Raw genomic sequence first — 19325 nt, forward strand, 5'->3', positions numbered from 1 at the left:
GTTTTTGAATTTTGCCCACTCAGTTTAAACTAGGCACTTAGCTAACAGTAGTCTATTAGATTTAAATTTGATGTTTTGGTAACCTGAAAACCAATCCTATTGTGGGGATGTTGGTATATCACCAGGGGGTAGATGAGACAGGTCTCAGCTCCAGATAGAGAGCCAGAAGCTGCTCTTTGCCACAGCTTGAGAGAGAGAGAGAGACAACAACTGCTCTCTGACATAGTAACTACTCTCTCTCTGCCACAGCTTATAGTTTTTAGCTCAAAGCCTCATCCGAATAGAAAAGGTACCAAAATAAAACAGAGATACCGAAGACAGAATAAAGAAGACAGGAGATTCTGGAAGGTGAAACCTGGTTATATTTTGAGAGTGACTAAAAGATATTTTTTATTAATGAGTGGGAGTTGTCACTTTCTAAACAGCATTCTATTGGAATTGTGGTTTATTCAGTTTGTTAATAGTTTAGTTCACCGTTAGTTAGATAAATGAAGTGTTACTTGTCTTTACAGAGAGTGTCAGGTAGTTATTTTGATTTAACCAACACAGATCCCTATGGTATGCCACTGAACACTGGCTTCTAGTCACGACAGCAGCCTTCTGTCATCACCCTCTGTCTCCTACAACCGTACTCTGAAAGCTAGTGGCTTTTGCCACCAAATAAACCTGTTGGACTTTAACCTGGTGTTGTGAGACTTCTTACTGTGTTTACCCCAGTCCAACATCATCCTACAACTGAGCCAATTTTATCAAATTACCCTGTATCCCATAGAACATAGAACAGAACAATACAGCACAGTACAGGCCCTTCGGTCCTCAATGTTGTGCCGAGCTATGTCAGAACCCAAGTTCAAGCTATCCCACTCCCTATCATTCTGGTGTGCTCCATGTGCCTATCCAATAACCATTCGAAAGTTCCCAAAGTGTCCGATTCCACTATCACAGCAGGCAGTGTATTCCACACCCTAACCACTCTCTGAGTAAAGAATCGACCTCAGACATCCCTCCTATATCTCCCACCGTGAACCTCATAGTTATGCCCCCGAGTAACAGCTACATCCACCCAAGGAAATAGTCTCTGCATGTCCACTCTATCAATCCCCCTCATCATCTTATAAACTTCGATTTAGTCACCTCTCATCCTCCTCCGCTCCAAAGCCCCAGCTCCCTCAACCTTTCCTCACAAGACCTACCCTCCAAACCAGGCAGCATCCTGGTAAATCTCCTCTGCACTCTCTCCAAAGAACATAAGAAATAGGAGCAGGAGTAACCCATCTAGCCCTTCGAGCCTGCCCCGCCATTCAATAAGATCATGGCTGATCTGTCGTGTCTCAGTTCCACTTTCCCGCCCTCTCCCCATAACCCTTAATCCCCTCGCTTATCAAAAACCTATCAACCCGCGTCTTAAATATATTGAGCGAGGCAGCCTCCACCACTTCAACGGGCAGAGAATTCCAGAGATTCACCACCCTTTGAGTGAAGAAGTTCCTCCTCAACTCCGTTTTAAACTGCCCCCCCTTTATCTTGAGGCTGTGCCCTCTAGTCCTACTGTCCTTCCACATCCGTCTTATAGTGAGGTGACCAGAACTAAACACAATATTCCAAATGTGGTCTCATCAATGTCTGGTATAGTTGCAGCATAACCCCACGACTCTTAAACTCAAACCCCGTTAATAAACGCTAACACACTGTAAAGCCTTCTTCATGGCTCTATCCATTTGAGTGGCAAGCTTCAGAGATGTATGGATATGAACCCCAAGATCTCTCTGTTCCTCCACATTCCTCAGAATCCTGCCGTTGACCCTGTAATCCGCATTCAAGTTTGTCCTACCAAAATTAATCACCTCACACTTATCAGGGTTAAACTCCATCTGCCACTTTTTGGCCCAGCTCTGCATCCTATCAATGTCTCTTGGCAGCATGCAAGAGCCCTCCACCTCATCCACTACTCCACCAATCTTGGTGTCATCAGCAAATTTACTAACCCACCTTTCAGCCCCTTCTTTCAAGTCATTGATAAAAATCACAAATAGCAGAGGACCCAACACTGATTCCTGTGGGACACCGCTGGTAACTGGCCTCCAGTCTGAAAATTTTCCCTCCACCACCACCCTCTGTCTTCTATGATACAGCCAGTTACTTATCCAATCGGCCAAATTTCCTTCTGCCCCACACCTCCTTACTTTCTTCATGAGCCTACCATGGGGAACCTTATCAAACGCTTTACTAAAATCCACGTATACGACATGAACTGCTCTACTTTCATCCACACACTTAGTTACCTGCTCATAGGATTCAGTCAAATTTGTGAGGCAGGACTTACCCCTCACAAAACCGTGCTATCCCGGATTAAGATTCATCTTCCAAATGATCATCTCTCAGGACCCTTTCCATTAACTTACCGACCACTGAAGTAAGACTAACTGGCCTATAATTACCAGGGTCATTCCTACTTCCTTTCTTGAAGAGAGGAACAACATTCACCACTCTCCAGTCCTCTGGCACTATCCCAGTGGACAGTGGAGACCCAAAGATCAAAGCTAAAGAGTCCGCAATCTCATCCCTTGCCTCCCAAGGTATCCTAGGATGTATCCCATCTGGCCCAGGGGACTTATCCACCCTTAGTTTTTTTTCAAAATTGCTGATACATCTTCCCTCAGAACATCTACCTCCTCCATCCGATCCTCAAAAACATGGCCCCTCTCCTTAGTGAACACTGAAGGAAAGTATTCATTCAATCATGTGAATTTACATTCTTTACAAGTATCCCACGAGGGAACTTTACAAAGGTTTTGTTGAAATCCATATATATTACCCTCATCTATGCACCTTAGCAAAAAATTCAATCAAATTTGTTAGGCATGACCTCCCCCAGATGGAGCCATCTTGACTATCCCTGATCAAGCTTTGCCTCTCCAAGTGGAGATAGATGCTTTCCTTCAAAAGTTTCTGTAATAGTTTCCCTACCACTGGCAGGAGACTCACTGGTCTGTAGCTCCCTGGCTTGCCTCTACAACCCTTCTTAAATAGCAGAACCACATTAGCTAGTCTCCAGTCATCTGGCACCTCCCCTGTGGCCAGAGGGGAATTGAAAATTTGGCCCTCCTCCCTTGCCTCCCACAGCAGCCGAGGGCACAATTCATCTGGACCTGCATATTTATCCATTTTTAAGGCTACCAGCACCTCCAATACCTTTACCTTCCCGATGTCAATTTGCTCCAGAACCTCAAATTTTTCTCCCTGAATTCCATAGTATCGTCCTCATTCTCTTGGGTGAAGACAAATGTGAAGTGTTCATTCGACACTCTACCAATGTCCTCTGGCTCCACCCACAGATAGCTCTTTTGGTCCCTATTGGCCCCACTCTTTTCCTGGTTATCCTCTTCCCATTGATATATTTACAGAACGTCTCAGGATATTCCTACTTTTACCAGCCAGAATTTTCTCCTATGTCTTTTAGCTTTGACAAGGGTCGTCTGGACTCGAAACGTCAACTCTTTTCTCTCCTTACAGATGCTGCCAGACATGCTGAGATTTTCCAGCATTTGCACTTTTGGTTTTCTCATATCCCCTCTTTGCATTCCTAATTGCTTTCTTAAGCTCCACCCTGCATTTTCTATACCTTACGAATGCCTCCACTGATTTGCTCCATTTGTACTTTTTAAAAAGCCTTTCTTTTCCTTCTCATTGTATCCTGAATATCTCTGGTCATCCATGGTTCTCTAGGATTGTTATTCTACCTAACAGTCCAGAGGAGACATGCTCTCTTCCAATTCCAATTTCCCTTTTGGATGTTCCCCACTCTGTAGATTTTCCCATCAGTACCTGTCCCCAGTCCATCTTGGCCAGTTCATGCCTTAAAACCGCTGTCCCCCAATCCAGAACTTTTTTTTTGCAACTTGTCTATTTCCTTGTCCATAACAAGCTTAAATTGTACTGTATTGTGATCACTATCACTAAAATGCTCCCCGCTGCCACCTCAGCCCCAGAATCAGGCCCAGCACAACTCCCTCTCTTGTTGGACCCTCCATAAAAAAAGTTCTCCTGTACACATTTCAGCAACCTTTCTCCCGGTTCCCCCCTCTCCAGATTCCCCCTCCCTTAGCCCCAACCTCAGGTTCCCCAAGAATGAGGGGAGATCTCGTTAAGACATATAAGATGATGAATGGGATGGATAGGATAGAGGTGGAGAGACTCTTCCCGCTCAGAAAGGACAGTAGGACTAGGGGGTACAGCCTCAAGATAAAGGGGGGGGCGGTTTAGAACGGAGTTGAGGAAGAACTTCACTCAAAGGGTGGTGAATCTCTGGAATTCTCTGCCCGTTGAAGTGGTGGAGGCTGCCTCGCTAAATATTTTTAAGACGCGGGTTGATAGGTTTTTGATAAGAGAGGGGATTAAGGGTTATGGGGAGAGGGCGGGAATGTGGAACTGAGCCACGACAGATCAGCCATGATCTTATTGAATGGCGGGGCAGGCTCGAAGGGCTAGATGGCCTACTCCTGCTCCTATTTCTTATGTTCTATGGAGTTTGCACATTCTCCTCGTGTCTGCATGGGTTTTCTCCCACAGTCCAAAGATGTGCGGGTTAGGTTGATTGGCCAAGCTTAAGAAATTGCCCCTTTGGGTCCAGGGATGCGTAGGTTAGAGGGGATTAGTGGGTAATATATGGGCTTGGGTGGGATTGTGTTAGGTGCAGACTCGATGGGCTGAATGGCCTCTTTCTGCACTGTAGGATTCTATGATTCTCCCCCCAGATTACCTCCCCTCCCCGCCTCTTCCCCTGTCCCATCTGTAGGTCCCCTGTTATAACTACATTGATTACATGTCGTTGTGATGAGTTAAACCTGCAGCTTTGTTACAGCCCCCGCGAACACTCGCCCACACCTCTGGCTTTTGTAAAAGCTGAGTGGATTGACGAGAGGTGGATGTAACTGCGGCTGTGGGGCAGGTTTGAATGAGTGGGAGGCTGGGTGGACCCAGCTGGCTGAGTGTCTCGCAGGAGGAGGTTCTGCACACACATCCTCACTGCCTCCACACACACACAGGGCTGCAAACTGAGACCACAATGAATCCTGCTCTGATCGCACTCGCCACTCTCACTTGCGTTTCCGCAAACCAGCCGAAACTCACTGAGGTTCTCTCCGCGCTGGAGAAAGCCACCTCCTTCTTTGAAAGCACTTACCTGTACCTGGACATTGATGGAGTAGTGGGATTTCGCCTGTTACAAGGTACACGCTGAATAGGTGATCGCGATAAGTTCCAGTCAGGACAGAATTGATTGGGTTATTCTCCAGTCGATCAGAATATTCTGGGGTGCTGGGGGTGCTGACTCAGTCAGGGACTGACAACAAGTACAATCTCCAGTTATTCATGATGAACGAGTCGCCTCCAGCAATGGCCCAGGCCAACTGAAATTGTTCAATAGCTGTTACTGTACCCAGACAGGAATTAAAATGTTGGCCGGAAATTGGGGCAAGTTAGTGTGAAAGGAATAGATGCTTTTGGGGACCAGAACTGAATTCCGGCTGGTAAATGTTGGCCAGGAAAGGATTTGATGGGGGATGCACGTATTGGACTGGGGTGGGCACAGTTAGAAGTTTCACAACACCAGGTCAGTCTCTCTGGCGCTCTGCGCAGTGGTCAGTCTCTCTGGTGCTCTGCGCAGTGGTCAGTCTCTCTGGCGCTCTGCGCAGTGGTCAGTCTCTCTGGCGCTCTGCGCAGTGGTCAGTCTCTCTGGTGCTCTGTACAGTGGTCAGTCTCTCTGGCGCTCTGCGCAGTGGTCAGTCTCTCTGGCGCTCTGCGCAGTGGTCAGTCTCTCTGGTGCTCTGCGCAGTGGTCAGTCTCTCTGGCGCTCTGTGCAGTGGTCAGTCTCTCTGGCGCTCTGCGCAGTGGTCAGTCTCTCTGGCGCTCTGCGCATTGGTCAGTCTCTCTGTGCATTGGTCAGTGTCTCTGGTGCTCTGCGCAGTGGTCAGTCTCTCTGGCGCTCTGCGCAGTGGTCAGTCTCTCTGGCGCTCTGCGCATTGGTCAGTCTCTCTGTGCATTGGTCAGTGTCTCTGGTGCTCTGTGTAGTGGTCAGTGTCTCTGGCGCTCTGTGCAGCGGTCAGTGTCTCTGGCGCTCTGTGCAGTGGTCAGTGTCTCTGGTGCTTTGTAACAGTGGTCACTTTAATGATGGCTGGCCTTGGCTTCATCTTCACTTTCCTATCTGTTCCCCCGAGAGATTAAAAATCTGTCTGTCTTATCTTTAAATATATTGAACATTATTGTATCCATAACCTTTCAGGTCAAGTATTTTGAACATTCACAAATACTTGTCTGAAGAAATCTTTCATCACCTCAGTCTGATACAATCAGTCACCTTCCCCGAGAACGTGACCCCTTATTTTACGTCCCCCATCCAAGTGTGAAGCAATCTCTCAGGACCCACACTATCGAACCCACTTCCAAATCTTCCCTCTTTCCATGAGGTTGTCTCTTATTCTAACTTACTCAGCCTCTCATCATCGGTCAACCTTCTCATCTGAGCAACCAATTGAGTGAAGCTTTGGTATGCCGCCTCCAAAGCAAGCAAATATGGAGAGGGAGACCGCACAGGGGATTCGAGATCCCAGAAACCCCATATCATCGCAGAATGATGAGCGGTAGATCAGAAGATTGGAGAGCAGAGACCGATTCAAATGATTAACAAGGAGGGAGAAACCAGAGTACGAAACATAAGAACATAAGAAATAGGAGCAGGAGTAGGCCATCTAGCTCCTCGAGCCTGCCCCGCAAACATAGCTAGTGAAGGGGAATAATGCCCATACTAATATTAATAACTGAGTCCAGTGAAAGGGACCACAAAACCACATATAAAGTTGAACTGCAGAGACATCTCTTCCCGCTCAAAAAAGACAGTAGGACTAGGGGGCACAGCCTCGACTCTTCCCGCTCAAAAAAGACAGTAGGACTAGGGGGCACAGCCTCAAGATAAAGGGGAGGTGGTTTAGAACGGAGTTGAGGAGGAACTTCTTCACTCAAAGGGTGGTGAATCTCTGGAATTCTCTGCCCGTTGAAGTGGTGGAGGCTGCCTCGCTAAATATTTTTAAGAAGCGGGTTGATGGGTTCTTGATAAGAGAGGGGATTAAGGGTTATGGGGAGAGGGTGGGAAAGTGGAACTGAGCCACAACAGATCAGCCATGATCTTATTGAATGGCGGGGCAGGCTCGAAGGGCTAGATGGCCTACTCCTGCTCCTATTTCTTATGTTCTTATGTTCTTATGACATACATATCAGGATCGTAAGCAACTAGTTCGAGACACTTGACCTTTAGATAAGAAAGGGAAAAATATACTAAAAACGTACTATGATTTGGGATTGTTCATGGTTTGGCCTTTATCGTGAGGGGGATGGAAGATAAAAGCAGGGAGGTCTTGCTGCAATTGTACAGGGCACTGGTGCGGCCGCAACTGGAGTACTGTGCAGTTTTGGTCCCCTTATTTGCACAAGGATATATTGGCCTTGGAGGGAGTACAGAGAAGGTTCACCAGGCTGAGACTGGAGATGAGGGGGTTAGCTTGTGAGGAGAGATTGAATAGACTAGGCCTGGAGTTTAGAAGGCTGAGGGGGTATCTTATAGACACTTACAAGATAATGAAGGGGATGGATAGGGTAGAGGTAGAGAGATTCTTCCCGCTCAGAAAGGAAACCAGAACTTGAGGGCACAGCCTCAAAATAGGCCGGGGGGGGGGGGATGCAGTTTAGAATGGAGTTGAGGAGGAACTTCTTCACTCAGAGGATGGTGAATCTCTGGAAGTCTCTGCCCATTGAAGTGGTGGAGGCTACCTCATTGAATATATTTAAGTCACGGGTAGATAGGTTTCCGATAGACAAGGGAATTAAGGTTATGGGGAGAAAGCGGGAAAGTGGAACTGATCCATTTCAGATCAGCCATGATCTTATTTTGAATGGCGGGGCAGGCTCGAAGGGCGAGATGGCCTACTCCTGCTCCTATTTCTTACGTTCTTATTTCTTGGGCAGAGGCCTAAAGACAGGCAGGGGAAGGAGAAGGTTGAACTGTGTTCTGACTCAATTAAAAATCTCACGCCAATTGGATATTATAATTAAGCTAGCATAAGGTGATTGTGATTGGTTTTATTATCTGTATTTTCTAAATGATGTAACCTTAGTAACCGTGAGTGGATAGAGATTATGGCTTGACTGGTATTTGCTGACTTGAAACTATAATTGCTTGTGTATTTCTGAATTCTGCAACTGGCCTTGCTGATATAATTCAGAGTCCTGTAGTTATTGTCTATAATAAATTATCTTCAACCACTCTGTGAGGTCTGGCTACTTGAGAGGAACCGTGAACTACAACAAGAAAAACATCCTGACAGCTTCATAGCGGCTAGCCAGAAATATAAAGTCTCATAACAGCAGGGTAAAGTCCAACAAGTTTATTCAGAATCACAAGTTTTCAGAGCAATGCTCCTTCATCAGGTGAGCTTGTGATTCCAATAAACCTGTTGGACTTTAACCTGACGTGGTGAGACTTCTTACTGTGCTTACCCCAGTCCAACACTGGCATCTCCACATCACAGAAATATAAGCACAGATAGTCAGAGTTTGTACAAGTATTTGAAAGAAAAGGTGTGAAGTGAGCATTGGTCCTCTTGAGAGTGGGAATGAGAAATTAAGATGGCTAAGTTGAACAGAGTTTTGGGGGGAGTTTTCTCGTCCCGCCTACCATGGGTGGATCATGCAAATATCCATTAACCTCGAGTGGGATTTTCTGGGTTTTGGGGTGAACACAGCGGAAAATCAGTTGTCTATTCACATAAATAACAGCCCCAAAAGAATTATAAATTGAGAGCTGAAAGGAATGGACAAATTTAAAACAATTTCAATCTCCAGGAAATTGGTATTGAGAAAATGCCCTGATGCTCTTTATCCAGAGTTTTAAAAGAAAAAGTTGATACAATGGTTTGATTTTCCAATTACATAGAACAGTACAGCACAGGACTGGCCCTTCGGCCCTCAATGTTGCGCCGAGCTGTGTCCAATCCCAAGATCAAGCTGTCCCACTCCCTATCATTCTGGTGTGCTCCATGTGCCTACCCAATAACCGCTTGAAAGTTCCTAAAGTGTCCGACTCCAGGCAGTGTATTCCACACCCCAGCCACTCTCTGAGTAAAGAATCTCCCTCGGACATCCCTCCTATATCTCCCACCATGAACCTTATAGTTATGCCCCCTAAGGAATTGGGGTCCTTGCTGTTTGTGGTTTCTATAGATGATTTAGGCTTGGACAGAGGAGGGTTGATCAGTAAGTTCACAGATGATACAAACATTGGCGAGGTGGTAAGTAGAGAGTGAGTAGTAAGTTAGATCACAGGAGGATATAGACAGGCTGTTCAGCTGATCAGAAGCAAAGATGTGGCACAGTGGTTAGCGCTGCTGCCTCACAGCACAGGGACCCGGATTCAATTCTGGCCTCGGGTGACTGTCTGTATGGCATTTGCACGTAATCCCACAAAGATGTATGGATTAAGTGGACTGACCGTGCTAAAATTGCATCTTAGCATCCCGAGAGGTGAAGGTTAGGGGAGATTAGCAGAGTAAATATGTGGGGTTACAGGGATAGGGTCTGGGTGGCATTGGAGAGTCAGCGCAAACTCAATGGGGCTGCTTCTGCTCTGTAGGGATTTTATGATTCTTTGACATGGGATTCAGTGTGGATAAGTGTGAGGTAATGCACTTGGGCAAGACAATCAAGGCGAGGGAATACGTGATGAACGGTCGGACCCTGGGAGACAGCAAAGGTTTAGAGAGACCTAAGTGTGAACGTACACTGGCCCCTTAGGATGGATGAAGTGGTTAAGGAATATTGTTTACTTAGCTCTTTTAGCTGAGGTGTAGCATTTTAAGAGCAGCGAGATTATCTGAAACGATATAAAATGCTAGGCCACAGATAATGTGTTATGTGCAATTCAAGGGTGGCACAATGGTCAGCATTGCTGCCTCTCAGCGCCAGGGACACAGCCTTGTGGGTGACTGTGTGGAGTTTACATGTCTGCGTGGGTTTCCTCCAGGTGTACCGGTTTCCTCCCACACTGCGTGGGTTAGGTGGATTGGCCATGCTAAAATTGTCCCTTAGTGTCAGGGAGATTGGCAGGGTAAATATGTGGGGTTACGGGGATGGGACCTGAGTGGGATTGTGGTTGATGCAGACTCAATGGGCTGAATGGCCTCTTTCTGCACTGCAGGGATTCTATGATTCTGGAATCCACATTCTAGGAGGGATGTGTTAGAACTTGGAGGTACAGAGGAGATTTACCAGGATGTTGCCTCTGCTGGAAAGTTTTAGTTACGCAGAAAGATTGGATAGAGTGGCGTCATGTTCCTTGGAGCAGAGGAGACTGAAGAGGGGACATGATTGAGATGTATAAAATTATGAGGGGTGTAGATAGGGAGAAGCTTTTCCCCTTGGTAGAGAGATCAATGACCAGGGGGTATAGACTGGGTGGCACGGTGGCAGAGTGGTTAACACTGCTGCCTCACAGTGCCAGAGACCAGGTTCGATTCCCAATTTGTGTCACTGTGCAGAGTCTACACACTCTCCCTGTATCTGCGTGGGTTTCCTCTGGGTGCTCCGGTTTCCTCCCACAATTGGAAAGAAGTGCTGGTTAGGTGGATTGGCCGTGCTAAATTCTCTCTCAGTGTACCCGAACAGGCGCTGGAGTGTGACTAGGGGCTTTTCACAGTAACTTCATTGTGGTGTTAATGTAAGCCAATTGTGACACTAATAAACTTTAAACTTAAACAGGAGGTTGAGAGGGGATGTGAAGAAACACCCAAAGGGTGCTGGGAATCTGGAATTTACTGCCTGAAAGGATAGTGGAGGCAGAGACCGCAGTAAATCATAGAATCCCTACAGTGCAGAAAGATTCCATTCAATCCATCGAGTCTGCTCCTATTCTCCAAAGAGCATGCCCCGCCCTATCCCCAAAAACCCACACACTGAGCATGGCCAATATACCTGAAGGAGGGAAAGGGTTAATGAATGTTGTACCTAGAATATAATGACAAACATAACCCTTCATCATGGCTGATCTTCCCAGGCTTATGTTGCCCCTGGCGTTAATGTAAATTACTTGTTCGTGTTTTTCATTCTTTAACTCTCATAAAGACAAGTGGTCAGGTGTGAGTGTTATTTTGCAGACATTGCTTGCTTTGCCTGTTTATGTTAATCACACAAGTAACTTCAAAGACAGAGATGCCGAAACAGTCACAGGCGTCGTAATTGAAGAAGGAAGATCAAAGATTTAGCCAGGAATTGGAAGTTTGTGTCATGTTTGTTACTAAGCCTCATGATGTATAAATACCCACTTGTATTTGTGTTCCAGGAGAAGTCTGGTAGTCCATTCTGAGGAACCCGTTCTCCCACAGCTCTGGAATAAAAGCCAGAGCTTTGAAATAAAAGCTACTGTATTTTGACTCACTAACAATCTCAGAGGTATTATCTTACCTCCAACACACCTAACCTGCACATCTTTGGGAGGAAACCAGAGCCCCCGGAGGAAACCCATGGAGAGAAACAGGGAAAACTCCGCACAGTCACCCAGGGACGGAACTGAACCCGGGTCCCTGGTTCTGAGAGGCAGCAGGGTTAACCACTGTGCTAGGATAACATGATCCTCAGAACATTTACGAAATACTTAGATGTGCACTTGAGATGCCAAGGCACACACGACTATGGGCTAAGGGCTGAGATTTGTGCCGAGAACAGTTAGGATATTGGAGCCAAGGAGCAGAAAGTGGAATCGTTGTGGGTAGAGATTAGGAACAGCAAAGGGAGGAAGACGCTGGTGGGTGTCGTCCATAGGCCCCCGAATAATGATCTGGAGGTGGGGCGGGCTGTTAACGCGCGAATAAGTGCGGCGTGCAGGAATGGGACGGCCGTAGTTATGGGGGATTTCAATCTACATATTGATTGGTCGACCCATGTTGGACGCGGTGGGCTCGAGGAGGAGTTCTTGGAATGCTGCTGGGATAGTTTCCTTGAACAGTGTGTGTTGGAGCCGACGAGGGAGCGAGCTATCTTGGATCTGGTGCTATGTAATGAGGCGGGTAGAATTAGGGACCTTGCGGTGAAGGATCCTCTTGGGGAGAGTGATCATTTTATGGTGGAGTTTCTGGTGCAGATGGAAGAGGAGAAAGTGGGTTCCCGGATGCGCGTCCTTTGTTTGAACAGAGGGGAGTACGGTAGGATGAGAGAAGAATTGGCGACTGTGGACTGGGGGAGCGCGTTGGAAGGTAGGTCTGCTGAGGAGCAGTGGAGGATCTTTAAGATCTTTCTTGGTGCTCAGCAGAAATTTATTCCGATGGTCAAAAAGGACAGTAGGAAGAGAGGTAATAAGCCGTGGATAACGAAGGAGGTGAAGGAAAGTGTTAAAAGCGGAGGCGTTTAGAGTAGCTAAGAGCAGTGGGCGAGAAGAGGATTGGGAGAGGTTTAAATGTCAACAAAGATTGACAAAGAAGTTGATAAAGGAGGGTAGGAGAAACTATGAAGCTGGGCTAGCGCTTAATATAAAAAAGGATAGCAAGAGTTTTTATAAATATATAAAAAGGAAGAGGCTAGCTAGGGTGAGCATTGGTCCCTTAGAGGATGAGAAAGGGGACCTAGTGGTAGGGGATGGGGATATGGCTGAGGTCCTGAATAACTTTTTTGTTTCTGTCTTCACGGAGGAGGACGTGAATAATTTGCCAGGTGTTAGAGATGGAAAGGTGGTAGGACTGGAGGGTCTTAATGACATTACTGTTACTAGAGAGGCGGTGCTCGACAGACTGGAGGGGCTGACTGTGGACAAGTCGCCAGGACCGGATGGATTGCATCCGAGGGTTCTGAAAGAAATGGCGGCGGTGATAGTGAATGCCTTGGTGGTTATTTTCCAGACGTCGCTGGATTCCGGGGAAGTGCCGGAAGATTGGAAAGCGGCTAATGTTACGCCGTTGTTTAAGAAGGGTGCCAGGCAAAAGGCAGGGAATTATAGGCCGGTTAGTTTAACGTCTGTGGTAGGTAAAATGTTAGAATCCGTCATCAAGGAGGAAGTAGTGAGGCAACTTGAGGGGAATTGCTTGATAGAGCAGACGCAGCACGGTTTCGTTAAAGGGAAGTCGTGTCTGACAAATTTACTGGAGTTCTATGAGGATGTGTCGAGGGCGGTGGATAGAGGAGAGCCGGTGGATGTGGTCTTTCTTGATTTTCAGAAGGTGTTTGACAAGGTACCTCACAAGAGGTTATTGCAGAAGGTCAGGGGACGTGGAGTTGGGGGTAGGGTGTTAGCGTGGATAGAGGATTGGTTGTCAAATAGGAGGCAGAGAGTGGGGGTCAATGGGTGCTGTTCGGATTGGCGGATGGTGACTAGTGGAGTGCCCCAGGGGTCGGTGCTGGGGCCTCAGCTATTTACCATTTATATAGATGATCTGGAGGAGGGAACCGAGTGTATGGTGTCGAAATTTGCTGATGGCACCAAGATTGGTAGAACGGCAAATTGTGCAGAGGGTGTGGAGAGTCTACAGAAGGATCTAGATAGGCTGGGCGAATGGGCCAGGAACTGGCAAATGGAATTTAATGTTGGCAAGTGCGAGGTGGTCCACTTTGGTAGGAATAATGGTAGGAAGGATTATTACTTACGTGGCGAAAAACTACAGCAGGCGACGGTGCAGAGGGACCTCGGGGTCCTTGTGCATGAGTCGCAAAAACCCAGCCTGCAGGTGCAGCAGGTGGTCAGGAAGGCAAATGGGATGCTGGCCTTCATAGCGAGGGGGATTGAATATAAAAGTAGGGAGGTCTTGCTGCGGCTGTATAGGGCATTGGTGAGGCCGCAGCTGGAGTACTGTGTGCAGTTGTGGTCGCCGTACTTACGCAAGGATATTTTGGCCTTGGAGGGAGTGCAGAGGAGGTTTACTAGGCTGATGCTGGAGTTGAGGGGGTTGAGCTATGAGGAGAGGCTGAATAAACTAGGCTTGTACTCGTTAGAGTTTAGAAGAATGAGGGGAGATCTCATTGAGACGTATAAGATGATGAATGGGATGGATAGGATAGAGGTGGAGAGACTCTTCCCGCTCAGAAAGGATAGTAGGACTAGGGGGCACAGCCTCAAGATAAAGGGGGGGCGGTTTAGAACGGAGTTGAGGAGGAACTTCTTCACTCAAAGGGTGGTGAATCTCTGGAATTCTCTGCCCGTTGAAGTGGTGGAGGCTACCTAGCTAAATATTTTTAAGATGCGGGTTGATGGGTTTTTGATAAGAGAGGGGAATTAAGGGTTATGGGGAGAGGGCGGGAATGTGGAACTGAGCCATGACAGATCAGCCATGATCTTATTGAATGGCGGGGCAGGCTCGAAGGGCTAGATGGCCTACTCCTGCTCCTATTTCTTATGTTCTTATAGGTGATTGTTTTTTAACCAGCACAGATGTGATGGGCTGAAGGGTCTTTTTCTGTGCTGTTAATCTCTGTGACTAATTCGCTGCGCCTGACTGATTCTAAGCAAGCACTAATAGCAAATAGAACATAGAACATTACAACGCAGTACAGGCCCTTCGGCCCTCGATGTTGCGCCGACCAGTGGAACCAATCTAATGACCCTCTAACCTAAACTATAGAACAATATTTGAATTGAAATGACGGCACGGTCTTTGTTGAAGTTTCCTGCTGCTGAATGTGTACGTGTTTTTACTCATACAGCTCAGCTGGGACATGTCATGAAGAAATGGTCACTTTCAGGACCCGAAGCTGCCTCCCAGTTCCAGAAGGTGGATGATCTACTAAGAAGACTCGACTTCACATCAGTAAAAGCTATTAAAGCAATGAAAATGAATGGCTCCAAGTATTCCAACGGTAAACATTAACTGCCTGAAATATGTTGTAACTTGGTAACAATGGAAATATACTAAAGGGGCAGATGTAATGAGAGATCTTGGCGTACAAGTACACAGGAGTCAGGGTTGTAAAGAAGGCATATGCAATGCTGTCCTTTGGCAGAGGTGTAGAATATAAAAGTAGGGATATATTATTAGAATTGTGTAAAACACTGATGAGGGTTCATCTGGAATATTAAGAACATAAGAAATAGGAGCAGGAGTGGGCCGCCTAGCCCTTCGAGCCTGCCCCACCATTCAATAAGATCATGGCTGATCTGAAGTGGATCAGTTCCACTTTCCCGCTTTCTCCCCATCACCCTTAATTACCTTGTCTATCAGAAACCTATCTACCCGTGACTTAAATATATTTAGCGAGGCAGCCTCCACCACTTCAATGGGCAGAGAATTCCAGAGACTCACCACCCTTTGAGTGAAGAAGTTCCTCCTCAAATCTGTTCTAAACTGCACCCCCCCCCCGCACTTATTTTGAGGCTGTGCCCTCTAATTCTGGTTTCCTTTCTGAGCGGGAAGAATCTCTCTACCTCTACCCTATCCATCCCCTTCATTATCTTATATGTCTCCATGAGATCCCCTCTCAGCCTTCTAAACTCTAACAAGTACAGGCCCAGTCTATTCAATCTCTCTTCATAAGCTAACCTTCTCATCTCCGGTGTCAGCCTGGTGAACCTTCTGTGTACTCCCTCCAAGGCCAATATATCCTTTCGCAAGTGCGGTGACCAAAGCTGCACATAGTACTCCAGCTGCGGCCTCACCAGTACCCAATATGTTGCAGCAAGACCTCCCTGCTTTTATATTCTATCCCCCTCGCTATAAAGGCCAGCATTCCATTCGCCTTCTTGATCACCTGCTGCACCTGCAGACTGGGTTTTTGCGATTTGTGCACAAGGACCCCCAGGTCCCTCTGCACCGTAGCATGCTGCAGCTTTTCGCCCTTTAAATAATAATCGCTCCTACTATTATTTCTACCAAAGTGGATAATTATTCTATTATGTGTATTCTGTGCCATTCTGGTCATCATATTGCAAGAAGGATCTAATTGATCTGAAGAAGAGGTTTACAAGAATGTTGCCAGGACTTGAAAAGTGTAAAATGAGGAGAGATTGGATAGGTTGGGATTATTTTCCTTTGAGCAAGGAAGACTGAGGGGTGACTTGATTGAGGGGGAGAGATAGGATAGACAGGATATAATTGTTTCCCTTGGTGGAGAATTCTAGAACCAGGTGACACAGATTCAAGGTATGTGGCAGGGCTGTGGGGCTGTGTCTGCACCTTCAGTGCTGTAGCTACGGGGCGATGGGCTGGGTGCAGGAAGGTGGGATGAGCAAGGGCACCCCTGGGTGTCCAAGATGGGCAGAATGGCCTCCTTCTGAGCCATAACTTTTCTATGGTTCTAATCTCCATTTAAGTAAAATTCACAATGCTGCAGTTCTCACGAAAGAAATCGAGAGTAGAATGAACATAGAACATTACAGTGCAGTACAGGCCCTTCGGCCCTCGATGTTGCGCCGGCCAGTGGAACCAATCTAATGACCCTCTAACCTAAACTATTCCAATGTTATCCATATGCCTATCCACTGACCATTTGAACGCCCTTAAAGTTGGCGAGTCCACAACTGCTGCAGGCAGGGCATTCCACACCCTTACTACCCTCTGAGTAAAGAACCTACCTCTGACATCCGTCCAAAACTACCACCCCAAAGCACCATCATGTTTGTAACTAATTTATAGACAGGTTGCATGTGACTATGATCAGAGATGCTGATTTCTCTCGAACCTAAGCATCCCAGGACACGAAGGGTAATTTTTAGCATGGCCAATCAATCTAACCCGCACATCTTTGGACTGTAGGAGGAAACCCACAGAGACACGAGGAGAATGTGCAAACTCCGCACAGACAGTGACCCGAGTTGGGAATCGAACCCAGGTCCCTGGAGCTGTGAAGCAGCAGTGCTAACCACTGTGCTACCGTGCGTCACATAGTCTAATACTCATTGAGAAACATTTATGGAGATAACGGATTGACCTTTTCCAGGTCAGGGAGTCAGTTTTATCTGGAAGGTCGTAGTTTCAACGCGACCTCTCAGGTCAACTCCACATCATCCTGGTCTCCTGGAGGCAGCTTCCAAAGGGCAAAGGATATCTGTCCCCATGGAGGGTCCCCATGGATGGGCATAGAATATAAAAATTGGCGTCTGATGTTACAGATGTATAGAACGTTGGTTAGGCCACATTTGGAGTACTGCGTCCAGTTCTGGTCGCCACACTACCAGAAGGACGTGGAGGCTTTGAAGAGACTGCAGAGGAGGTTTACCAGCATGTTGCCTGGTATGGAGGGTCTTAGCTATGAGGAGAGATTAGGTAGACTGGGGTTGTTCTCCCTGGAAAGACGGAGAATGAGGGGCGACCTAATAGAGGTGTACAAAATTACACGGAGCATGGATAGGGTGAACAGTGGGAAGCTTTTTCTCAGGTCGGAGGTGACGAACACGAGGGGTCACAGGTTCAAGGTGAGGGGGGCGAGGTTTTACTCAGATATCAGAGGGATGTATTTTCCACAGAGGGTGGTGAGGGCCTGGAATGCACTGCCAAGCAGGGTGATGGAGGTGGACACGCTGGGATCGTTTAAGACTTACCTGGATAGTCACATGAACAGACTGGGAATGGAGGGATACAAACGAATGGTCTAGTTGGAACAATGAGCGGCGCAGGCTCGGAGGGCCGAAGGGCCTGTTTCCTGTGCTGTATTGTTCTTTGTTTTTTAACACTGCAATGAAGTTACTGTGAAAATCAGATATTGACATCAGGGTACAGTGGCAAAGTTTAAGTCTTAATAGTTATCCCTCTCCAATTTAACAGTGTGTTACAGGCAAAAATCCCTTCTTCAAAATCAGTTCATTGGATTTCCAGCCTTTTAACACCCCTAGACAGAGATCCAGACTGACCCTCTGACTCCCGAACAGCAGAATCTCAGAGAAAGAGACTTATTTCCTAGCAGATTCCAGTCTCCAACTTCAGAGAGGAAAAAGAGAATCACTGCTCGCTAATAAATCCAAACAGCATCTCAGTTTGGGTTCTTTGTGTAAGCTCACCCAGTCACCTGATATTACTGTCAATTATCCCAATCAAGTCCTACTCTGCAAAACCCCAGGGGAACGCTAAGAGCATTAGTTCAGATTAAAACAAACATTCCAGCAATTAGCAGCAATTATCCTGCTCCAGGAACAATACAGGATGTCAGTTATAGATCCAGCAACACCGATTAAAATGGAAAGGACTGCTAGAAATATCCTGATGTGGATGTGCCGGCGTTGGACTGGGGTAAACACAGTAAAAAGTCTGACAACACCAGGTTTTAGTCCAACTGATTTATTTGATAGTAAACGCACAAGCTTTCGGGTTAGTCCCTTCGTCAGGTGAATGGAGAGTTCTGGCCTCAGAGCATATAAAGCACAGACAGTTTACAGATTGCTGATTAGAATGCGAATCTTTACACCTCACTCACATTGTCGGCCACTTCAAGACTTGAACAGCAGGTTAGGTGTAAAGATTCGCATTCTAATCAGCAATCTGTAAACTGTCTGTGCTTTATATGCTCTGTCTGAGGCCAGAACTCTCCATTCACCTGACGAAGGGACTAACCCGAAAGCTGGTGCGTTTACTATTAAATAAATCGGTTAAAACCTGGTGTTGTCAGACTTTTTACAGAAATATCCTGTACAGAATCATAATTAAATTCATTTCTTAAAGGCACAGTATCATCACATTAAACAACATTTGATTCTGAGTGTGATGAGGATGAATTCCTCTGAGGATTATTAGTATTTGGAATTCTCTATCTGCAGTGTTAAGTGGAAGCTAGGCCTCCGATTGTGCTTAAGGCTGACTTAGACAGACATTTGATTAATAAAGAAATGCAGGAGAACGGAGTTAAGGCCACAATCAGATGTGCCATATCTGGGTGTATGGTGGAGCAGGCTTGATGGATCAAATGGTCCAATCTTTGTTGCTTCCACTGCAATTGTACTGAGTGGTAGAGGCTCGAATAGTCGAGCCCTGCTCCTTTTCTTTGTGTTATTTTATAATCTCTCTGCTTTAACACTCAAGTCTGCTGTTTCTCTTTGTAGCATTTCAACAAATTCTACATGTTGATTTCTGGACTCTGAAACCTGGATGGATGCAGACAGATACCAAAATGGTTTACACTGGAGTGAGAGATTCAGGATGTTTTGATGAAGATTTCAGTGACAGGTGTATAACTCAGCTACTGGGTACATGGTATGTCTTGCTGCTGAAACTCTATCAATGGTCAGTCGTGATGTCTTTAATGGGCATTGTTACAGTTCTACTAAAATAATTATTGACAATGTCAAACTTTAAACAGTTCTTCTAACATTAAATAAA

The 19325-nt window shown here is 46.4% G+C and overlaps 1 protein-coding gene across 1 annotated transcript in view; it reads left to right on the forward strand.

The window, feature by feature from the left end:
* The first annotated feature begins 5065 nt into the window (after positions 1–5065).
* Positions 5066–19325, forward strand: part of c18h16orf89 (chromosome 18 C16orf89 homolog) — a 38406-nt gene continuing 24146 nt past the window's right edge. Inside the window, exons 1-3 of the mRNA XM_080206270.1 lie at positions 5066–5228; positions 14728–14880; positions 19049–19199. Of these exons, the coding sequence (XP_080062396.1) occupies positions 5066–5228; positions 14728–14880; positions 19049–19199 (467 nt within the window). The remainder of the gene's footprint in view (positions 5229–14727; positions 14881–19048; positions 19200–19325) is intronic.

This window comes from Carcharhinus amblyrhynchos, chromosome 18 (genome assembly GCF_965287045.1).
Source record: "Carcharhinus amblyrhynchos chromosome 18, sCarAmb.v2.hapA, whole genome shotgun sequence".
NCBI lineage: Eukaryota > Metazoa > Chordata > Chondrichthyes > Carcharhiniformes > Carcharhinidae > Carcharhinus > Carcharhinus amblyrhynchos.